Source organism: Larus michahellis, chromosome 21, assembly GCF_964199755.1.
Source record: "Larus michahellis chromosome 21, bLarMic1.1, whole genome shotgun sequence".
In the NCBI taxonomy this organism is placed as follows: Eukaryota; Metazoa; Chordata; class Aves; order Charadriiformes; family Laridae; genus Larus; species Larus michahellis.
This window is the reverse complement of record NC_133916.1, coordinates 1,577,823-1,599,061: the sequence shown is the minus strand read 5'-3', so window position 1 is coordinate 1,599,061 and position 21,239 is coordinate 1,577,823. Positions and strand designations below refer to the sequence as shown.

The following is a 21,239-nucleotide window of genomic DNA, read 5'->3' as shown; positions in this document are numbered from 1 at the left end:
CCGCCCCGCCCACTGCGTCACGGGCCACGCCTGGCCACGCCCACGGCCACGCCCCACTGGGTGGGGTGGGGTCGGGGGGGGGGCAGGACAGGGGCTGGGGGGCAGACAACTCCGTGGGGGGGCAACGCCGTCCTAGGGGGGCAGAATCCCCCCGGGGGGACAGGAATCCCCCCTTAGGGGGCAGAAGCCTCTTGGGGGGGCACGAAAATCCCTTGGGGACAGAACCCCCACCTTGGGGGACAGAAACCCCCCTTGGGGTACAGAAACCTCCTTGGGGGGGCGGGAAAATCCCTGCGGGACAGAACCTCCACCTTGGGGGACAGAAACCCCCCTTGGGGTACAGAAACCTCCTTGGGGGGGCGGGAAAATCTCTGCGGGACAGAACCTCCACCTTGGGGGACAGAAACCCCCCTTGGGGTACACCTCCTTGGGGGGGCGGGAAAATCCGTTGGGGACAGAAACTTCCCCTCGGGGGGCAGGAAAATCCCTGGGGGACAGAACCCCCACCTTGGGGGACAGAAACCCCCCTTGGGGTACAGAAACCTCCTTGGGGGGGCAGGAAAATCCCTTGGGGGACAGAACCCCCACGTTGGGGGACAGAAACCACCCCCCGGCTGACAGAAACCTCCTCCAGGGGGTAGGAACCTGCCTTGGGGGAGAGAAACCTCCTTGAGTGGACAGGAAAATCCCTTGGGGGGCCGGGAACCCCCCGGGGGAGGGGAGCAGAAAACTCCCACGGGGGTCTCATCCAGCCCTAGAGGCAGGAGCAGACACAGCCAGTGGGGCAGCCAGGCCCTGGGTGTCTTTTTCCCACCCAGACACGTGAGGAGCAAAGATGGGGCAAGGCAGGGAGCCCCATACTCTCCCCATGGTCCCCTCCTCGCCGTGACAAGGCCCGTGGGGGGACGGGGTGCGTCACCCCTACTTATTTCAGCAGCAGTGGGTGTGGGAGGCTGAACCGTCCCCCTTGGGTCCCTCCCCAGGGAGAGTCTCTTGCACCCTAAAATGGGATTTGAGACAGAAAAGTGCGGCAGGAGCAGCCGAAGGAAGAACTAGCACACCCCAGCACCCTGCCCAGCTCAGGGAGGGGTCGTTAGCAGATAAGCAATTAATTTGGGGCCCCTGAAACCACAAGATGCTGCTTCTACCCTCGCACAGCCATCAGCATCCCCGGGCATCCCTCACCCAGGCCATCACCAAGGAGCCCTTCTCAGCATCGCAGCAGGGGACAAGCGGGGTCACCAGCATCACCAGAGAGCAGCACCGGTTCCTTCATCCCACCAGGTTTTATCAGGGACGGCAAGCTCATTCCTCGGTATTTTTGCTGGTGACCTCGGGGAGGTCTCAGGTAAATGCCCCCAACACGCTGAAGGAGCGAGTGTGCTGGATCCGAACGCAAGTCAGGCTTGCAAACAACCACCTTCACGTTGTTGGTAAAACTTCATCTGTTTTCCACGTGCCAGAGTTTTCCAAGCTGAGACAACCGCTACTTTTTAAAAGTGATACAGTTCTCAAATAACGGTGATGAATAGCATAGTCCAAGGAAAACATTTTCAAGTACCAAAGAGGTGGGTAGAGCCATTGGTGCCAGGATCTGGTAGTATTAACTGCCATTCCCCTTTATTCTTATCAGTTGTTTCAAAAACAGATGAATTAGAAATAGCATTTCTGTCAAGGAATGGCCTTTCCTGTCTGGGATGATCAAAAGTCTTCTAAATCATCAGATATGTTTTTTGCTGATAAAATGTACTTAATGTATTTTTAAAAATGCTGAGAGAAAGAAACACAGTCAGGAAGTAAGTTATATACACCGTTAGCTCCTGGCCGTGCCTGGAAAGCAGAAGAAATTTGGATTTCTCTGTATCCCGTGCATTACCTTGCTCCGGGGAGGCACAAGAGACGAAGCCACAGCCCTGAAATCATCTCACTGTGTCCCCGGCCTCCCAAGAGCTGAATCAGCTTCTCTGGTCTTGGAGCAAAGGAGCGCAGGCAGAAAACGCAGCACGCTGGGGCTGTCCAGTGCCTATCGAGGAGAGGGAGAGGGGCACAGGGCTTGTGCCCTTCTGCCGTTGTGTAAATTCCAAAGGAGGGGAGCGGGACCCCACCAGCCTCCCAGTTTGGACACCCCCAGGACTGGCTGGGAATCCCAGCCAGCATCTGCTCTTGGCAGTGCCCAAATCCCCATTTCAGCGTGGCACAAGCATTTGGGGGATGCCTGAAATAACCGACAGACTCTGGGATGTCACTCCCATTTCCCTTTGTGGATCCTCTTTAAGCGATTCTTCCCCCATGAGGTGGCATCACTTCTTCCACACGCACTGGGCACCCAATTTAGCCCTAAAAGAAACAGTAAATACAGTTTACAGCTGACGAGCACCCATCAGCACACCCGCGGGTGAAGCGTTGCCCACCACGAAGGCCTGGGGCGCGCACTGGGGCCGGTGGTGCAGGCTGAGCTCCCGGTCCCGGGTCGGTGGTTGTCTGCAGGGTGGCGGGGGCTCGGCTGGGGCACCCTGGCGTGGTGGCAGACACCAAGGGTCGGGGGCATGGCCGGAACGGGGGGCTTGAGGGCAGCAGGAGGGGGATCACACAGATATTGGCACTAGGGAAGTGCGCGGGGGGCTGTGGGCGCAAGAGAGTCGTTACTGGGAGGGGCAATTGCCTCAGAGCTTCTCATTTCTGGGGGGTAGTGCAAGTACGTCGGAGGTCCTGGTTACTGGGAGGGGGGGCGCAATTACCTCAGAGGCCCTTGTTACTGGGAGGACTGGGGGGTTGGGGGGGGCAATTGCATCAGAGGCCCTCGTTACTGGGAGGACTGGGGAGCCAGTTACCCCGGAGACCCTCATTACTGGGAGGACTGGGTGGGGAAATCCCCCTGGGGCCCTTGTCAGTGTGAAGGGGCAATTACTTCAGAGGTCCCTGTTACTGGGAGGACTGGGGAGCCAGTTACCCCGGAGACCCTCATTACTGGGAGCACTGGGGAGCCAGCTACTCCAGAGGCCTTGGTAACCGGGAGGACTGGCGTCAATTACCTCAGAGACCCTCAGTACTGGACTGGCGGGGGGGCAGGGGGAGAAATCCCCTCGTGCCCTTGTTACTGTGAGGGGGCAATTATGTCAGAGGCCCTTGTTACTGGGGAGGCAATCACCCCAGGGGCCCTCATTACTGGGAGGACTGGGGTGCGTGGGGGAGTTGCATCAGAGGCCCTTATTACTGTGAGGACCGGGGGGCAATTACCTCAGAGATCCTCAGTAGTGGACTTGGGGGGATCCCCTCAAGTGCCCTCATTACCGTGAGGGGCAATTACCTCAGAGACCCTCGTTACTGGGGGGGGCAATCACCCCTTGTTACTGGGAGGACTTGGGGGGGATGGGGATTTGCATCAGAGGCCCTCGTTACTGGGAGGACTGGGGGCAACTACCTCAGAGGTCCCTGTCATTGGCAGGACTGAGGGGCAATTACCCCAGAGAACCTCATTACTGGGGAGGGTGAGGGGCGATCCCCTCAAGTGCCCCTGTTACTGTCAGGGGGCAGTTACCTCAGAAGCCCTTGTCACGAGGGGGACAATCCCCGCAGGGACCCGCGTTACTGGGAGAACTGGCGGGGCGTTTGCCCGCACGCCGCCGGTACTGGGAGGGCTGGGGTGAGCGGCACTGGGGTGACTGGGAGAGCGGGAGGGGGTCACCCAGACAGGGCTCCCCCCTCCCCCGCCGCCGTGACGTCAGAGCGGCGCGCCGGCGGGGTCGGGGCGCGGTGACGTCACGGTCTCGCGCGGGGCGGGCGGGGGCGGCGCTGTCCCCGCTGTCCCCGCGGCCCCGCTGCGGCCCGGGCGGGACATGGCCCCGCGCGGCCGCTTGGCCGCCGCCGCCATGCCCAAGAGGGGCGCCCGAAAACGCCTCAAGTTCCGGGCCGACGACGTGTGCTCCGAGCGCGGTGAGGACCGGGCTGGGGCCTGAGGGGAGCCGGGCCCAGCTAGGCCTGGAGCCGGGGCCCGAGGGGAGCTGGGCCTGGAACGAGACCTCAGGGGAGCCGGGGAGGGACGGCCGGAGGAGAGGGGCTGCGCCTGGATTGGGGCCTGAGGGACGACGTGGCCTCGCCCGAGGGGTTGAGGGGTCTGGGCCTGGCCGGGATGAGGAGAGATGGAGAGGGGAAGGGAGCCGGGCCCCACTCGGGGTTGTGGAGGGAGGGAGCTGGCTCCGGCTGGAGCCGGGGTGGGGGGTGGAGTGTGGCCCGGTGTGGGAGTGGGGGAATGAGTCTTGGTCTGCTAAGGAGGAGCCTGGGCCTAGAGGATCAGCCAGACTTGAGTTAGGCTGCGTGTGAGGGGGGTTGTGGGGTTTGGTTGGTTGAGATGGAGGGAGGCCTGGGCTGGGCTGGGCAGGGGAGTGGATCCCTTGGGCCTGGTAGACCCGAGATGGTCTTGGGCTAGAGGCCTGCTGGGGGCTCCTGGCCCACACCTCTCTGCTGGGGCTCCTTTTCCTGCAGCTGCACGTCCTGCCCAAGCCTCTCTTCCTAGGGGGAGTGTCCCCTTAAAAGAATGACGGCTCTTAGAGCTTCTATCCGCTCTCCTGTAATCCATAATCCCGCTGACACCCTGTCTCCTGACTCTCCTGTAGTGACGGTGGCAGATTATGCTAACTCAGACCCAGCTGTCGTGAAATCGGGACGCGTGAAAAAAGCTGTGGCCAATGCAGTTCAGCAGGAAGGTGAGTCTACACTAGGGAGTCTGCTTTCCCTAGGCTGCCGCTCTGTTTTGCTGTCCTCTGCATCATGTGGGAAACTCCCCCTCTGTGGCCTGAGAAAATCTGTCTCATTTGGTGCCTGAAAATGAGTCTGTGTTCCTCTGCCAGAATCAGGTTTTTAGGATCTTAGGAGATCTTGTAGAAAACATGCTGGAAGTCCAGTAAGAATTGCTGAGTCTTACTTAGTGCCTGAAATGGGAGGCCTCTTTCCATTAGCTGTTGGGTGTTATCTGCTGCTTGAAGCAGAAAATAGCGTGATGGGAGTCCTTATTACTTTATTACCTCATATAAAACTATAGACAGCTTTATTAGCAGGTAAAATTCTTTTCAGTGGGAGTAAGGTTATGATAGTTCTGTCAAATGTGATCCCCTCTGTGCTACAAGCTGCAAGGAGGTCTTCTGAGGGTGTTGCTGTTTCCTTGGTGAACTGAATAAACAAGCAGTTTCCTGGAAAGTTATTGCAATATTTTGTTATCTACTTCCTCCTTGGTTTTTAGCTGCCAGGAGCATTCTGAACTAACACACCCTGTTTACTTGAGAAATGCAAATGAGTCCTTGCATCCGGCATTGCCTGCTTTGTACAGCTTAACCCCTCGTCAAAATCCTGCTCTGTTTCTGGCTCACCTCCATGCTATCTGGATGCTGCAGCTATCCAGGTCCCTGCAGCTCCCTGCCAACCCCTTTCTCTAGTCTTTGCAGTGCAGAGTCACTGGGGCTTTCCCCTCCTTATGCGGGGATCCTCAGGATCTCTCCTCCCCAGCCCCAGGGCCATGCTACGGCCTTATCTGGTGCAGTCCTGACCTGACGCATGCCACGGTGTTATCTGGTGCCACCGTAGCTGGGAGGAGACCAAAACCTCTGCCCAGGGAGCTTTAGCCTTTGGCCTCGCTCACCTCCTGCCTCTTGGCTCCAAGTAAACATCGCACTGCATGCGACTGCCAGGGGGAGCTTCACGAGGAGGGGAGCAAAGGCCAGGTGGAGTTTTCCTGAGCTTTTTCCCTCCCTGTCCTAACCCCAAGGGGTGGGGTGGGGATTACTGCTGTGAGGTGAAGAGAGAGTGCCTCTCTGCAAGATTGCAATGCAGTGTGATTCAGTGTGTGATTGGGCTTGTGTTGTCAACAGATGTTGAGCTTTCCTTTGCAGTTTCTTTTTCTAAACCCTTTTCTGAATCTCCGTCAGTTGCTGTCCTTTCCCGCTTGGCTGTATTTGATGTCATAACTTGCTGCCTTTCGTGTTGTCCTCTATTTATCTTTTTGACTATAAAAAGGGAATGTAGAGAGGGCAGTATGATTTGACAGTGAGGGATACCACTGTCACAAATGCATACAGTTTACAGAGTAAAGTGTGCAAAGTGAGGCAGAACTGATTTAACAAAGCACTGAAAGTATCTCTAGTCAGTGGCTACAGTCAAGCTCTGTCTTAAGACTGTCTTTCCATCTGCTGTCTTACCATTTCAAAACCTTTTTCTGTGGTTAGAAATGAGAACATCTTGCCCAAATTTATTTATGGTCAGTTTCTGATTTATTTGTTTTTCCTGCCATTCTGTCCCTTTAATTCAAATTGTACATCTTGCTCTCCAGTGGCTCTGGTGGCTGCAACAGTGATGTATAAAACCTTCCTGGGCTTCAGTTTGTGCTAGGTTAGAAAAGTTTGAGCAGTGCAGTCCTCCTCTGGCGTGGTCAGCTACCTCATGGTAGAAGTAGTTTTCTTCATCCAAGCACATTAGGTTGAAATTCAGCTTTCTTGAATGAATTTTACAGACTATTTGCAAAGCATTTGTAATGCTGTTACAGTGCTGATCTGTCCATGACAGTGCCTCATGCAGCTGTAATGTAGGACTACACCTTTCTTTTTCACTTACTGCCTCATACGTGGATTTTTCTGCCCTAATGAGCCCTTGGTTTACAGATGAAGTTTTAAAAATAATATTTCCTAACAGGGATGTGTCTAAACATCTCCCCAGGATCAGCAAAAACCCAAACCCAACTGATTCAACTTGCTGTTTTCCTCATTAGGCCAGAGCCTTTCTCTCCACTAAATTCTAGGATGAGTAGAGTTCCCGTTTGCTTGGCACTTAGTCATATCGCTGATGGGTTGAGTGTCATCAGCCACAGGATCTCTTTATCCTGCTGAGAAGGGAGTGTATCTTCTCTGTGTTCACAGAACAATTACAGGGTAGGTGCTGGCTCTGTACAGGCTGAAGGGTGGTCATGCAAGGAAGCTCTGGTATGCAGGGAAACCAGTTAGCGCTGTAGAAAAAGAGCCTGTTGTTTTATTCAGAATTGTAAACAGCTTCAGCTAAACCAATGGGGTCGTCTGCATAATGTGCTGGTAATCGTCCTCATTGTTCATTCTTTAAAACAAAAAGCTGAATAATTATGTTTTCAATTCACTCACCCGTGCTAGTCTTTCTCTGACAAGGTAATCCTGGGGCCCAGGATTTACTTGCTTGTCACTCACCAGAAAGCTTTAATGCAGTTAGTGCCTCGTTTCTTAGCAGTGGCTCTGGCAGTGGTTCCACTGAAGTATCTCCTGAACTTGGATCACCTTTATCTCTCTGCTGGTATACTGACTGTGTTGTTGCTTGTCATTCTAGTAAAATCCCTGTGTGGTTTGGAAGCTTCTTGTGTTCCTGCTGAGGAAGTTCTCTCTGTATCGGGAGAGTCTTGTGACAGCAGCGATGAAATGGATACGAAGGAAAGCATCAACGGGCGAACTGCATCTAGGAAAAAGAAGAGCAAAAGGCACAAAGGTATGGTCACCCGCGGCTCCTGGGGGCTCTGGGTGGGCTGCTTCCGCGTCTTCTGTGCGTGTGATGTTAATGATTGCTATTTACAGGCTAATCACGGGGCATTCTCTAACTTGTATGTGCACGATCCCATTAAACCTGCTGGCACTCAGTCAGAGGTGTTGCCTTTGGGTCTTTGGGCATGAAATCAAAGCCTGAGAGCTCGTGGCTTTCCGTAAACTTCTCTCAACCTTGGTAAACGAATGCTGCTCTTTGAAAGAGTTGTGAAACTTTGCCACTGGACATGTTACTTCATTGAACGCATGTTGGTGAAAGCAGGGTTTGCTTTGGGGAAAAAACAATACTGCTCTCCACAATGCGTGGATTTTGCCAACAAATGCTGTGTTTTCAGGATGTTTCCAAGGCTGTGGTTTGTTACAAATGGGTATAGAGGGCTTTTTTTTTTTTCCAGCAAGTGAGTGAATTTGGCCCTGGTGGCATCATAGTAAGATAATTCCAGGGAGATGTATCCCTCAGCATTTACAATTTGTCCTGCTCTATAGAAAGCAATTTGCAACGCCCTGTAAGCAACCAGCTGTTCTGCTGCACTGTGGAACCCTGCAGGAGTTTCTAATAACAGGTTGCTTTTAGACTGAGAAAGAAATTTTAACTTGAGCTTAAGAAAAACTTAACTTCATTGATGCTGATACTAATTTATGTAACACATCAACATCCACTGCAGACTGTAGGTGCACAGCACTCCTCTGGGATAGGAGTTTAATCTCTTATTAAGACGTCCTTCGGATTCTGTGAAAATAAAAATATCTGAGTGGCTAGAGTTATGGGAGTTACGAGTCCAGAAAGACAGTATTCTGTTCTACCACAACCTTGTCTTACTTATTTCTGCTGCATGTATAGGGAAGAAAAAATGGTACTAGACCAATGATGCTTCTGGCTGCACTTTGCAGTTCAGCAGTCATGGAGTTTGATGGCTTCCTGAGTCAGAGCAGCAGCAAAGTGGATGTTACAGCCCGTTGTGGGTGTGCCTGCCATAAATCTGTAGTGGTGTAGGGACGTGATCACATCCAGAGCTTTCCTTGGCCAGGAACGTAGCAATTATCACATGAGGATAAAGTGCTGCCCTTTGTTATTCACCTGCTGGCTCAGGATTAGATCTGGCACCCTCAAGTCTTAAACACAGCCTTTGCGCTGCTTGTTCACAAACCTCATAGCAGGTTTTTCTGTTAGTGCTGTGTACATGTTGTATGTTTTCTTTCTCTTTTCTTAATGTTTCTAATGCTTGATATTGTTTAGCTATTTATGTTCTTTAAATAGTGTTTTTCTCTTAAAAGTTGGAGCAATGTATGTGGAAAAATGTGTGGTGTTAACTTAAAAACGCTGCAGGAATGAAAGGAGTTTCTGAACCTTCAGTTCTGGTTGAGCAGTTCTGACACCTCTGAGAGGAAGAACAGGCCATTCTGTTCATCTGATTTGCATTAAATGTTTCCCATCCAAGAAGCTCTAATGAAATTACAGATTTAAGAAAAGCAGTTGATTAGCCAGTTGCTGAAGAGAATTGCTTGCCCTCCCTAGCAGAGCTCCTACAAAACTATTGTGACCATTTGAACAAATAATTGGCAAGCTTGGCAATGTCAATGTTCAGGGAATTCTAGTGTAAAGCATTTTTGGATGACCTGTTATATGAGCAGTTTGGATAAAAATGCATGAGCTTGGCCCTCCTTTACATACAGTTGTCTCTGTATTTGCCATCCAATTTTTATTTCTCCACTTAAGTGTTATTTTTCAGCTGTGAAAGGGTCACTCGTTGAAATAGGGTCTGGAAAGGCTGTGGGGTTTCCATCCTTGGGTACAGTCAGAACTTGATTGGATGAGATCCTGAACAAAACGATCTAATTCGGCCTGCTTTGAGCAGGGCTGTTTGGACTAGAGACCTCCAGAGAACCTTTTCAGCCTGAATTATTCTTTGAATCTGCCACTTTGCACTTGTGCAAACAGTGCAGTGGGGATAAATGATGGCATATATCCAGCAACGGGGAAGTGTAATGGTTGTGCGGATGAGCAAGTGAATGCTGATGAAAACCCATAGCAGTGATAATGAACTGGTACTAACTTGGGCTTGTTTGGCTGACTGCGTGTATATACATTTCAGTACTAAAGCACACACCTCTATATGTGCCTTGATGAAGAGGTTATTTACTACACTAACTAACATACCTTCATTGCATTTAGAAGATCCTGATGGGGGTGGCGGAGAAGAATACCCCATTGATATCTGGCTGTTGTTGGCTTCCTACATTCGCCCCGAAGACATTGTCCGGTTTTCTTTGATTTGCAAGAAAGCCTGGACCGTTACTTGCACTGCTGCCTTTTGGACCAGGCTCTACAGAAGGTGAGATTCTAGAGGCTTTTCAGACTGTTTGCAGGAGGCTTCAGCAATGACCAGCTCTCTGCAGAGCGGTAAATAAGGGAATAATTCCCTACAGGCTAGTGTCCTATGATGTTTGCATATTGAGATGGTGATGTGGGCCTCATTTGGCAAGGGGTTGTGGTATATTGCAAGTGCTTCGGATCCGGAAATGGATGTGTGTGGCATATTCCTGTATGCTCCGTATAAAATCTCAAAGCATCGTGTGCTTTTCTGCTTGCCGTGGCCTACACACTCCTGTTTGTAACAGTGAGCTTTGTGTGTAAAGCACTCAAAGTGCTTACGGTAAGGTCAGTGCCATTACCTTACTGCAAGACAGGCAAACATCACCAACAGAAAACTTGCCCTGCCTCAAGCTTTGACGATGGCCACCTTCCTGTAATTAGGGTGACCTGAGAGAAACTAAGGCATTTTGGAGCTGTGGCAGTGGCAGAAGTAAGTTATAAATAAAGTAAGAGAAGAAGAGCAAAGGAGTGGTCGAAACTTGAAACGAATCCTTCCTTCCTGGTGCACGTCATTTACACTTTCCTTCAGGACAGCACCTTTTCTTTACACTTCTATACCTGTTGCCCAGGAGGTGCAAGGAGTATAGAGCAAACGGCAGCCATGGTCATCCTCACCCTGGTTGTTCAGCGTGAAGTTCCCTACCAAAGGCTTCTTTTGCATCTGACCAAAGAATGACCCTCTCGAGCGCAGACATTCAGGCTGCTCAGGCAGCTGTCCGCAAGCACGCGGTGAAGCTCAATTAAAGTCAGCCTCGAGAACCTGCAGGAATCTGCAGGCCTTTGTGTATCCTGCAGCTAAAACACCATCTGGTCCCTCTAGGCAAACTGTCTGCAAGGAATTATTGGGGAATTGTAGCATGATATGCTTATGTGTGTGCTGGAAACCTGGCTGATGCAGGTGAGCTCTGTAGGACTGTCACGTGATTCCATGTCGAGCAGCACAAAACCCTTGAAGCACTCAGAGTTGACAAGAGCTCCTCTGATCAATCAGATGTACATTTTTCTCTCAACATTGATCTCTTCGTAGACCTCTTCTGCACGTCTCTGGCGTTCTGACCCTTCAGCGTGTGTTGGGTTTGTCGTTGGCTTTTCAGGCACTACAGTCTGGACGCGTACCTGCCTCTCCGCTTGCGGCCAGAATCCATGGAGAAGCTGCACTGTCTCCGTGCGTGTGTCATCCGGTCGCTGTATCACATGTATGAGCCTTTCGCGTCTCGAGTCTCCAGGAATCCAGCTATTCCAGACAGTACTCCCAGCACTTTAAAAAATTCCAGAGTAAGTGGAATCATGAAGGACGTTGGATATCTCTGAGATGTTGCTCTTTCTGTTTTTTTTTGTTCTCTTTCTAGAAGAAAAATAGATGATGTTTAGATGGTCGCCAGTGAAGCTTGGGTGTAGGATGATTACTGGCTCTGAATAGTGACTTTTAAAGGGATGCTGGTTACTTGTATCTTGTTATACTTGTACAGTATAATTGCTACTGCGGAGGATTCTAGTTACTCTTCTGGGTAACTTCTGCCTAAGTCCTACCACAACAGCTTTGTAATCAGCAAAAAAGGCACTTGCCTCACTGAATGTCAGAACTGCCAGGGCTATTTGCAGCTCCTCCCTCCTCTCTTGCAAATTAGTTGCTGAAAGGAGGTTGCAGTAGGATCAGCTTTTATATCTTGTGCTTTATTCTCACACTGTCTGCCAGAATACATCTTTTCTCCATAGCAGGCATCTGGAGAGATCAGAAGTGACACTGATAGCCTCTGAAAGGGAGTCATTTCATACTACATGCCTGTAGGTCATCCATCGTCTTTGGTGTCTGGGCAAGGGAGGGTAGCAAAGTTGTGAGCATGGCAAACGTGCAGAGCAAATGTCTGCTTTGGGACTGGGGCTGCAGTTGTGTTGGGCTGTAAAGGGTTTGTCTCTGGTGTGGGCAGGCAATTCCCTTTGCTATCCCAGCTTGGAGCACTTGCATATCCATTTCTTTTTAATTGCTGTTGACCATTAACTCGGAAATGCCTCTGTGTCTCTTGTTCGGTTTTAACTTGCAACTGGCTGATACTCTCTGAGCAGCTTAACCAACAATGTGAATTCTCCACCCTCCAAATCCAAAGTCAAAAACCTGTTGAGTGAGGTTTTTGGAGCCAAACTGAAGTGGTTTTGGTTCAACAGTTGTACTTTCTTTTCCATGCAAAACAGAGCAACCTCACCTATCTGTATGTGACATCCTGACTGTCTTCCTTCCTCTCCCTGGGTGGATGCTGGAAAAAAATGTCCTACTGCTTAGGGAGCATCCAGGAGTAACACAAGCAGGTGGTGCTGCAGAGCAGGAGAAAAGCACGCGGTTCTATGTGGAGTCTTGTCTCTGCAGGCAGAGCTCTTCATTCTCTTCCTGAATCCCCAGTTTGGGTATCATCTTTCTTCAAAAATAAAAAGCAAAATGTTTCTAGGAAATTTCAGTTTAACCTTAGTCCTTCTGAGTCTAACTTCCCACCGCTGCTCGGATCTGGTAGCGTGGCTGTTAACAGCTATGAACCCTGTGGTGATGCTGGCAGGGTCGGCATTTTGGAAGCATTCCTGTTGACATCATAACGGCTTTGGTGCCCACTGCTAGTGCTTCTACTGTACTAACAGTTTGAGGAAGATTCCTGAAGTGCAGTCTTTTATTATTCTGTGTTTTAAAAAGGAAATTAAATGGTGACGAGGCTTTGTTAGAACAGTGGAGGTTTGACCTAACCCCTTGGAGCATAAAAGAGCCGTCCTGAGTCTGGTCTTGCAGTACTACTGCATTGCAAGACTCTGAGCTCCAGCTGTGTGCACGCAGTAAGTGCACTGAGGTGCCTCGGCACAGTGGGTACGGAGGAGGATCTGACGTTGCCTCCCCGTGTTCTTGCTTTCATGGGCTTTGGTTGTACCTTTACGGGTCGTTGAAACTAATGGCAAATGCCTACATAAACTGCATGTGGCAAGAGGAGACCCCAGACCCGGGTGTTATCAAATTTAGCTTTTCCTCTTTAATTTCCTTTTTTCTTTCCCTAGCCTAGCTTGTGTGGGACACTGGAGCCGTTATGGTGTCAGCAGAAGTGTTTGCCCTTTAAAGACACCCCCATTATTTTTGGTGGAGCGGCAGGCCATACGGCGCGTCTGAAGGGCAGGACGGCTGACCCGTGGACAACATCCTCTGCCCCTTAGGAGGTACTGACCATTTTGTGCTTCACTACTTGCCATGACCAAACAAGTTGTTAGACCAGGCTGTCTCTGCAGGTGAACTACAAATGCCACTGATGGTGGAGTTAAACTCAGCAGCATCTGCTGCTCACCCGAGTTAAAAAAGAGAATGTTTTTGTCGGAAAAAATTGAGGACCACCTCCTCCCTGGAGGTGGAGGTTACTTGACGCATGTTTCTGAGCTTGACTCCACGTAGCTTTGTTGCTCACCTCATGAAGATTGTCGAGATAAAGGTCCTTCAAGGACTCTTGTTTATGGACATGACTCAGAGTTGAAGTAAAGGGTCTTGTATCACCTGTAGTCTCTGATTGCAGAGCTCCCATGGTGGAGGCTGCTTCTGGCTTTGTTTCATTTGGGGTCACACCATCCTGGAATGAAATTAAATGTGTGCTTCACCCTGCAGCCCAGTCAGGCCTTCTCTTGGTGTGGGAGAGACTGTGTGGGTCATGGGGAGTTGTCATCTTCACCCGTATCATTCTTCCTTTTCCTGATGACACTGTTAAAAGATAAGACCAGCTGTGGTGGGCTGGCATCTGTGGTGTGGAAACGTGTTCAGTGGTGGCTGGACTGACTTGCCAGATTCTTTTCTCAGCTGTTGAAGGGTAGTTGCTTCCACTCACTGGTAGGAAGGGAATTTGCTACTTAGTTTAATACAGGAGTTCTGCTGGGACTCCTACTAGAACGAGTTCTGCATGCTGGGATGGATCCTGTGGACCACACAGTGATAACTGGATGAAATTGGAAGACTCCTGGTGCGTGTCTGTGTGGGAGGGCGGTGCTGGTCACCTCTGATGCTGTAGGCCCTTCTCTCACTTTCTTTTAAAAAGGGACAGTAGGTTGATCAGACTGTGCTCTCCTGGCAGTGTTTTTGTACTCTGAAGTATAGTCTTCTATATTTCTGTAGAAATAGACTCTGAAGTCAGTGGCTGGTGATGTCAAGATCTTCTTTTGACACCAAAGTGGCTTAGGAACTTTCTTGTCTGACACCTCACAGCTCATATCAGTCTTTGCATTTCCTTCTGGATTCTTTCCTTCATCCTTATTCTGTTTTCACTTGTTACTCGCTTTAGTCTTGTTTGGACTCCAGTTTAATGGGACTTCGTGGCGGGTGGGGGGGGAAGCTGGTGCATCTGGACCGCTCGTGTCTGCCTTATGAAAGGGACAAATTGTGCAGCAGGAGTATTCTGTTTAGCACATCAGTGGCTACGTGTTGTATCATCCAGTTGCATGACGAGTTGGGCAATTGACACTGGAGACCTAAATGCTGAGTGTGTTCTTTGAACATAATTAATTTGAATAAACAGCTCCTAACTGCTCCTATGTAATTGTGTTTGTAATTGGAAGCCTTTATGCTCTACTAAAACTTAAAGTGATGCCTTTAAGGGTTTCATAATTTTGTGTTTCCTGTTTGTTTTTTTTTTTTTTTCTTCACCTCAGTGTCTGCTTTTCTGGTGCAAAAAGATTGAAGGGAACAGACAAGAAGTGATGTGGGAATTCAACTTCAAGTTCAAAAAGCAGGTATGAAAGAAGAACCAGAACGACTGACTTTTTTTGAAGCAGTAATGACTTTTCTGTGTGGTAGAAAGGAAGGTGGAAACTTTATGAGTTCAGACAGTAAATGGAAACTCTGACTCCCGTGATAGTCACCTCGAGTGCTGTGTTCAGTTCTGGGCCCCGCTGTACAAGAGGGACATTGAGGTGCTGGAGCGTGTCCAGAGGAGAGCTACCAGGCTGGTGAGGGCTCTGGAGACCAGGTCGTATGAGGAGAGGCCGAGGCAGCTGGGCATGTTCAGCTTGGAGAAGAGGAGGCTGAGGGGAGACCTCATTGCCCTCTACAGCTCCCTGAAAGGAGGATGCAGAGAGGTGGGTGTTGGCCTCTTCTCCCAGGGGAATAATGACAGGACCAGAGGAAATGGGATGAAGCTGCGGCAGGGGAGATTTAGATTAGATATCAGGAAGAATTACTTTACTGAAAGAGTGGTCAGGCACTGGAAGGGGGTTGAGTCACCGTCCCTAGAGGTGTTTAAGAAACGTCTAGATTTGTCACTTCAGGGCATGCTCTAGCGGCAGAGATTGTAGGGGTTTGGTTTTTTTTTTGTGTGTGTATGGTTGGAGTCGACGATCTCAAAGGTCCTTTCCAACCGTGAAGAGTCTATGATCGACTAAAGCACACTCTGAAACTGCACTCAGTTTTCTGTCTGTATTACTAAGGTGTTTAGAATCCTATGTTTTTATTTCCTCATCTGGTGTCCTTTCTGCACTGTAAGATGTGGATCATTTGTCGCGCCGGATAATCTAACCTTTGGGTCATCGCTGCTGATTACTATCAAAAAATAGGCTATTTGACTTTAGTGGTCAAAATGTAGACCAAAATCTGAAAGATTTCCCAGAGAAATGAAGAAAGCCAACGCTGCCAATGAAAATCTCCAGTAGTGGGTCTCAGGAAAAGCACGTAGTTTCCGGCAACCTTGGGCATTCTGCAGTTTTCCCCTCTAAAGAAATGGTCCTGCAAACTGCCTGTCCTGCGTGATGGCTTTTTGTTGTTTATGTAACGCTCTGCCCAAAAGCGTGGGGATGCGGTGGGAACCTTCTAGTCAGCACTGGTGAGAAGCGGCCAAACTCCCATCATGGGTTCCTGCTTAGCTAAATGGGTCTCTCTCTCTTTCAAGTCTCCCAGATTTAAGAGCAAGTGTTGCAAAGGTCTTCAGCCACCGATTCAGTACGAAGAAGTCCATACAAATCCGGATCAGGATTGCTGTCTACTGCAGATCACCACCTTTAACTTCATATTCGTGCCAATAGTCATGGGCATGACGTTTACCTTGGTAAGTGTTTGAGAAATCCGCAAGGTGAACTGTGTGCGCGCCGTTTCTGTAAGGAGATGAAGAGGACACCTCTTCGGTGCTGTGGAAATCACACTGCTGCATCGAGTCTGGGAAGCTGTCGTGGTTTTGGCCGGATTGGCCGATCGGAACAACAGATGGCCCTCCCCCCCCACCTCTCCTCAGAGAGGAGAGGAAGAGATAAGGAGATTTATGAGTTCAGAAAAAGAACTAAACTACTTTAATGAAAATAATAATAAATAAGAAAATAGTAAATAATAATAGAATAATAAAAATTGAAGAAAAAAGTATACAATATATACAAAACTGTATCCAGCTCCCAGGATGACGATCGCGTCACCGTCAGACACAGGGAAAGTCCCAGACTGGAGTCAGCGACGGACAGGAGCTGAATTCTGGAACTAGAGTCAGGAATGCTTGGATCGGGATCAAAGGCAGACGAACAGACAGGGTCCTCCTCAGACGTCGGCCATTGAAGAAAAAGGGAGCCAGAGCCCCCTTGCCCCTTTGATCCCTCAGCTTTTATGCTGAGCATGATGCAGATGGGATGGAACATCCTGTTGGGCAGTTTGGGGTCACCTGTCCCGTCTGCTTCTCCCTGCAGGTGGGACCCCTCTGCGCTTCTCCGCTTCCGACCCTCTAACGGGGCAAACAGCGAAGTGAGCTGACCTTGGTCGTTAGAGCAATAATAAGTATAAGCAAGAGCCTCTCTTCCTTGGTGTAATCAGGTCTTATCACTCTGAGAGTGAACAGTTTCTGAACAACACGCTGTTAACTTCAGACTTTAGTCAGTTAGAAGAGGCCCAGCTAAAAAGTAAAATTACAAATCAGAAAATGGGTTCTGTTTTACCTCACACCAGGACAGAATCTTAAGGTTAATGATCAGAGGAAATGCTGAGGATCTCCTCGGTTCAGCTTCTGCATTTCCACCAGATCTTTCTTATTTGGGTGCAGCAAACACAGATGATGTAGAAAATCTGCAAGGAGCTGTGGTTGTGCAGCGTCCCGGGGCGGATGAGGTGTCTGTACTCCCGCAGGGTACACGAGGTAGGGATGCAGGAGAGGGGGTCTTCCCTCCTCAAGTAAATATCTCCTCACCTTACGGCAATGAGTTCTGAGAGCAAAAACCTATATGAGCAAACGCTTTCAATGTGTGTATGGTCCCCGACTGCTGACTGCTGGGAGAGAGAGCAGCTTTTGAACCAAATTCCACAAACTCGGCTCCAGACAGCAGCAGAGCAGCTGTGCTTAGGCAAGAGCAGTGGTAAAGCGTGGGGCGGCACATCGGCTGTTCCTGTAAGTCTGCGTTTCAGAGGTGACCTGTGCCCAAGAGAGGTTCGGTCTGGCCTCACGTAAGAGTAGGGCAGCGAGTTCCAGACTTCCTCTGACAGCCGCTTGCTTTGGGGTTCACTTCTGGCATTATTATTTGGAGTTGCCAGCCAGAGAGAACTGGTTTGAATCCAGTGCTGTAGATTCAGAGCGTAACTCTGCCAGCACCTGAAATACCTTAGACTTGTACAATTTAGAGGAACTTAAAAAACCAAAATCCAAAAGCGAACTCTTAAGAACTCTGTTTATTCACCGCTTTGATTTTTCTAAAGCACCTCCTGGTCTCTCTTTCTTGCAGTTCACCATCAATGTGAGCACAGACATGAGGCATCATCGCGTGCGCCTGGTGTTCCAGGACGCCCCGGTTCGCAATGGCAAGAAACCTCGCCTTGAGCAAGGAGTGCAGGTCGTGCTGGACCCTGTGCATAGCGTGCGGCTCCTGGATTGGTGGCACCCACAGTACCCCTTCTCTCCGAAAGCTTAGTGCTCTCCTGAGGCTGCAGGAGCCGGCAGGTGACTGAATCTGGCAGGCTGAAGAGAATTTCTAGGAACCAGGAAATCCTATTTTTATTTCTTAAATAAATTCTGCAGTCTCCTTGCAAGTGGTCGAAGCTACTGAGCTAGTCTGTATGTATATAACTTCTGGTCAGTTGATGGGCAGAGCTGAGTGTAAAGCAGAAACTATTTGTAAACACACTTTTATGTAAAATTCACGTTTTATGATTTGAAAGGAGCTCCCTGGAACTGTTCATTTAAAAATCCTTTTGGTGCTAATGAAAGTCGTCCTGTTTTCTGTTCGGGAAGGAGGACGAGGTTTTACTTTCCAGCTTTAATATGACCAGAAACAATTTACCAAAAAAAAATAATCCATGTTTGTTTTACTGCAGGACGATTGCATTCAAACAGTGTGATATTTCAGTGTCTGAGAAGCAGTAAGCAACGCAGCAGGGATCAACAATAATGCGAATTCACAGTCCAACAGATAGGAGCTGAAGGAAAGAAAAAAGCAGAAATGATCAAACAAAGGAATTATTTCAAAGAGGATTTGTAAGGCAAAAGGCTTTCTTGAATGTAAAGATCCTGCAAGTTCTCACACTGGTGTTTCCTCTTTGAAAAGAAGATCTAAACCTTTAAAACCAGAAGGTGCTTTTTAGAGAAGATAAATGGAGGGAGAGGAGATGGAGGGGATAAACTAAAATAACTGAAGCAGTGGTGAAGGAATTGACTCTGTCTTTTCTAAGAGCAGTGGAGCGGCGTTGGCCTGTTGACACTGGAAAGCCCAGAAGCAATCAGTGGTCTGGTTCTTGACTAAACACATTAATTTCTGTGAGGAAGAAGCCCTGAAATTTCCCGTGGCCCTGGGTTGATGGAGAAGGGAGAGGGGCACAGAGGCTGGGCCGGGCTGTGGTGTCCAGGATGAATTGGGCTGGAGATTTAATTCAGCGGGTGAACATCTTGCTGCGGGCAGACGGGGCTCTCGAGGAGGAGTGGTGGCAGCAGAGCAGGGACTGCAGGGCAGGTGAGCAACGGTGGAAATCGTAACCCTGGGCTGAGCTTTGCTGCCTGTTGATGATGAGCGGCTCGGTCCTATTTCACGTTAGATCATGTCGCAAGCAGCAGTAACAGCACTTTTCTATGGATAATGTTAGTGAAGCTCCTGGAAGGAGAGGGAGTTCTGCCCTCTCAGTGTGAATTCAATGTGCAAATACCCCGTGATCCCCCTGTGAGGAGTTTCTTGCATGTGCCTTTGCCACTGTAAATCACCACCAAGGGCATCTACCCCAAACTCGGATCTACGTTAGAGGCTCTGCGATGTAGATGTCAAACAAACATATTTGGGAAAACTGCCTCCCAGTTCCCTTTTTCACTGCTGCTGAACACGTCTCGATGCCAACAGGCAAGTTGTGAAACTAGATTAGTCGGAGTAGAGATACTGGGCAAGAAAAACGTGCCATAACTGTGACAGTGAAGCTGGTTCCTGTGATAGTGGCGCCTGGTCCGAGCTGCGATGGCCTCCGAGGTGCAGGAGGGGACGGGCAGCAAGTTTAGTGCTCGGGTGCAGCGCTCCTCCGAGTGCTGTGCAACGGGCGGCGCTGCCTGTGCAGGAGGAAGCTGCTCCGGGGCAACGGGTGAATAATGGTTGTCTCTTTGCCGTGGGGTTGAATACCGCTGAGCTCAGTGACAACTCCTCGGTCGCCATGGGGGGGAGTTTCTCCACTGGAGTTTAGCGAGGGAAACGTGCTCAGCTGGCGCAGTTGTCTCTTGTCTTGGGCCAGAACTCTTTCTTGGGTGGTGTACGCTCTCCTGGGTCGGTGTTCATTCAGCCAGAGCCTGTTTTCTGCAGCATCCGAGGCGCTTTGAAGAGCGTGCTTCAGGGCGTTTCCCGCCGTGTACCCTGAAAATGCCTCTTGTGTTACAACAACGATGGCAGCGCCGTCTGCCTGGTGATTGCTGCTTGTGCTGCGCACGAGATACGGGGATGGAGGGTGGGGGCAGAGATGTTCGGGTCCCGGCTCAGGGCTGGGTGGCAGCAGGACAGAGCAGGCTGGTGTCTGTAAAGCTCTGCCCTCGCCCGCGGAGAGCTGAGCCCACTGAGCGGTCAGGAACAGCAGCCTGGGCCTTGCTCTTGCTTCTCTGAAGAAATAGAGAATAAATCTTAGGGCTGCGTCTTTCTGACATCTGCAAAAGCAGGAATATGGTCTAATCAGGCATGTGGCATGTCCAGGATATGTTTAATGTTCTGGGGTGGGGGTACTCCAGCAGCATCCGCTCCAGATGGCAAATACCCTTCAGCCCCGTGACTCTTCCTGGGCAGCTGGTTCTTGAGCGGCGCAGCCGGAGTGGGCGGCACAGGCTGGAATGGCAGGAAGCAGGTGGATGGGATGTTTCCTGATACCAACAGACTTGCTGGTTTCAAAGAAGGGTATTTCAATACGGACAGATGCCCCTAACCCGCAGAGGTGCCTCTCCCATAGAATTATAGAATTGTTTAGGTTGGAAAAGAGCTTTAAGGTCATTGAGTCCAACCGTTAACGTAACGCTGCCAAGTCCCCCATTAGGCCATGTCCTTAAGTGCCGCATCTCCGTGTCTTTTCAGGACCTCCAGGGATGGTGACTCAACCACTTCCCTGGGCAGCCTGTTCCAATATTTGATAATCCTTTCGGTGAAGAAATTTTTCCTAATATCCATCCTAAACCCCTGGCACAACTTGAGGACGTTTCCTCTTGTCCTGTGGCCTGTTCGTTGGGAGAAGAGCCTGACCCCCCCCGGCTACCCCCTCCTTTCAGGGAGCTCTGGAGAGCGAGAAGGTCTCCCCTCAGCCTTCTTTTCTCCAGGCTGAACACCCCCAGCTCCCTCAGCCGCTCCTCAGAAGTTCTCCAGCCCCTTCTCCTTGTGCTCCAGACAGAGGTCAGACTGACAGGCCTGTAGTTCCGCAGATCCTCCTTCTGGCCCCTTGTAGGTGGACGTCACGTTTGCTACCCCCCAGTCAACTGGAGGTGAGCCAGGACGGCTGATAGATGATGGCAAGTGGCTCGGTGAGCACCTCCGCCAGCTCCCTTGGTATCCTGGGGGGGATCCCATCTGCCCCCATAGACCTGTGTGTGCCTCGGTGCTGTAGCAGGCCCCTCACCGTTTCCCCATGGATGATGGGAGGTTCGTTCTGCTCTCCATCCCTGTCTTCCAGCTCAGGGGGTTGGGAACCTGCAGGATAACTGGTCTTACTATTAAAGACTGAGGCAAAGAAGGCATAAAGTACCTCAGCCTTTTCCTCAGCCCTGGTCACTCTGTTTCCCCCTGCATCCCATAAAGGATGGAGATTCTCCTTAGTTCTCCTTTTGTTGTGAATGTATTTATAGAAACATTTTTCATTGTCTTTTATGGCAGTATCAGGATTTAAGTTCTAGTTGGGGCTTTGGCCCTTCTAATTT

The 21,239-nt window shown here is 50.1% G+C and overlaps 1 protein-coding gene across 4 annotated transcripts; it reads left to right on the top strand.

Annotated features, from left to right (window-relative positions):
• Positions 1-3,750: 3,750 nt before the first annotated feature.
• On the top strand, positions 3,751-19,984 carry TMEM183A (transmembrane protein 183A). 4 transcript variants are annotated; one of them, XM_074564747.1, is made up of 9 exons: positions 3,751-3,933; positions 4,614-4,703; positions 7,336-7,491; positions 9,721-9,877; positions 11,013-11,193; positions 14,575-14,655; positions 15,807-15,962; positions 17,608-17,822; positions 18,197-19,984. In XM_074564747.1, the coding sequence occupies exons 1-8, from the start codon at positions 3,837-3,839 to the stop codon at positions 17,791-17,793; spliced, it is 1,104 nt and encodes a 367-aa protein (XP_074420848.1). In that variant the 5' UTR covers positions 3,751-3,836; the 3' UTR covers positions 17,794-17,822; positions 18,197-19,984. The 4 variants fall into 4 exon arrangements, with proteins under 4 accessions (XP_074420848.1, XP_074420846.1, XP_074420845.1 ...); XM_074564745.1 differs by having other exon boundaries at positions 9,718-9,877; XM_074564744.1 differs by lacking the exon at positions 18,197-19,984 and having other exon boundaries at positions 9,718-9,877; positions 17,608-17,924.
• Positions 19,985-21,239: the final 1,255 nt, after the last annotated feature.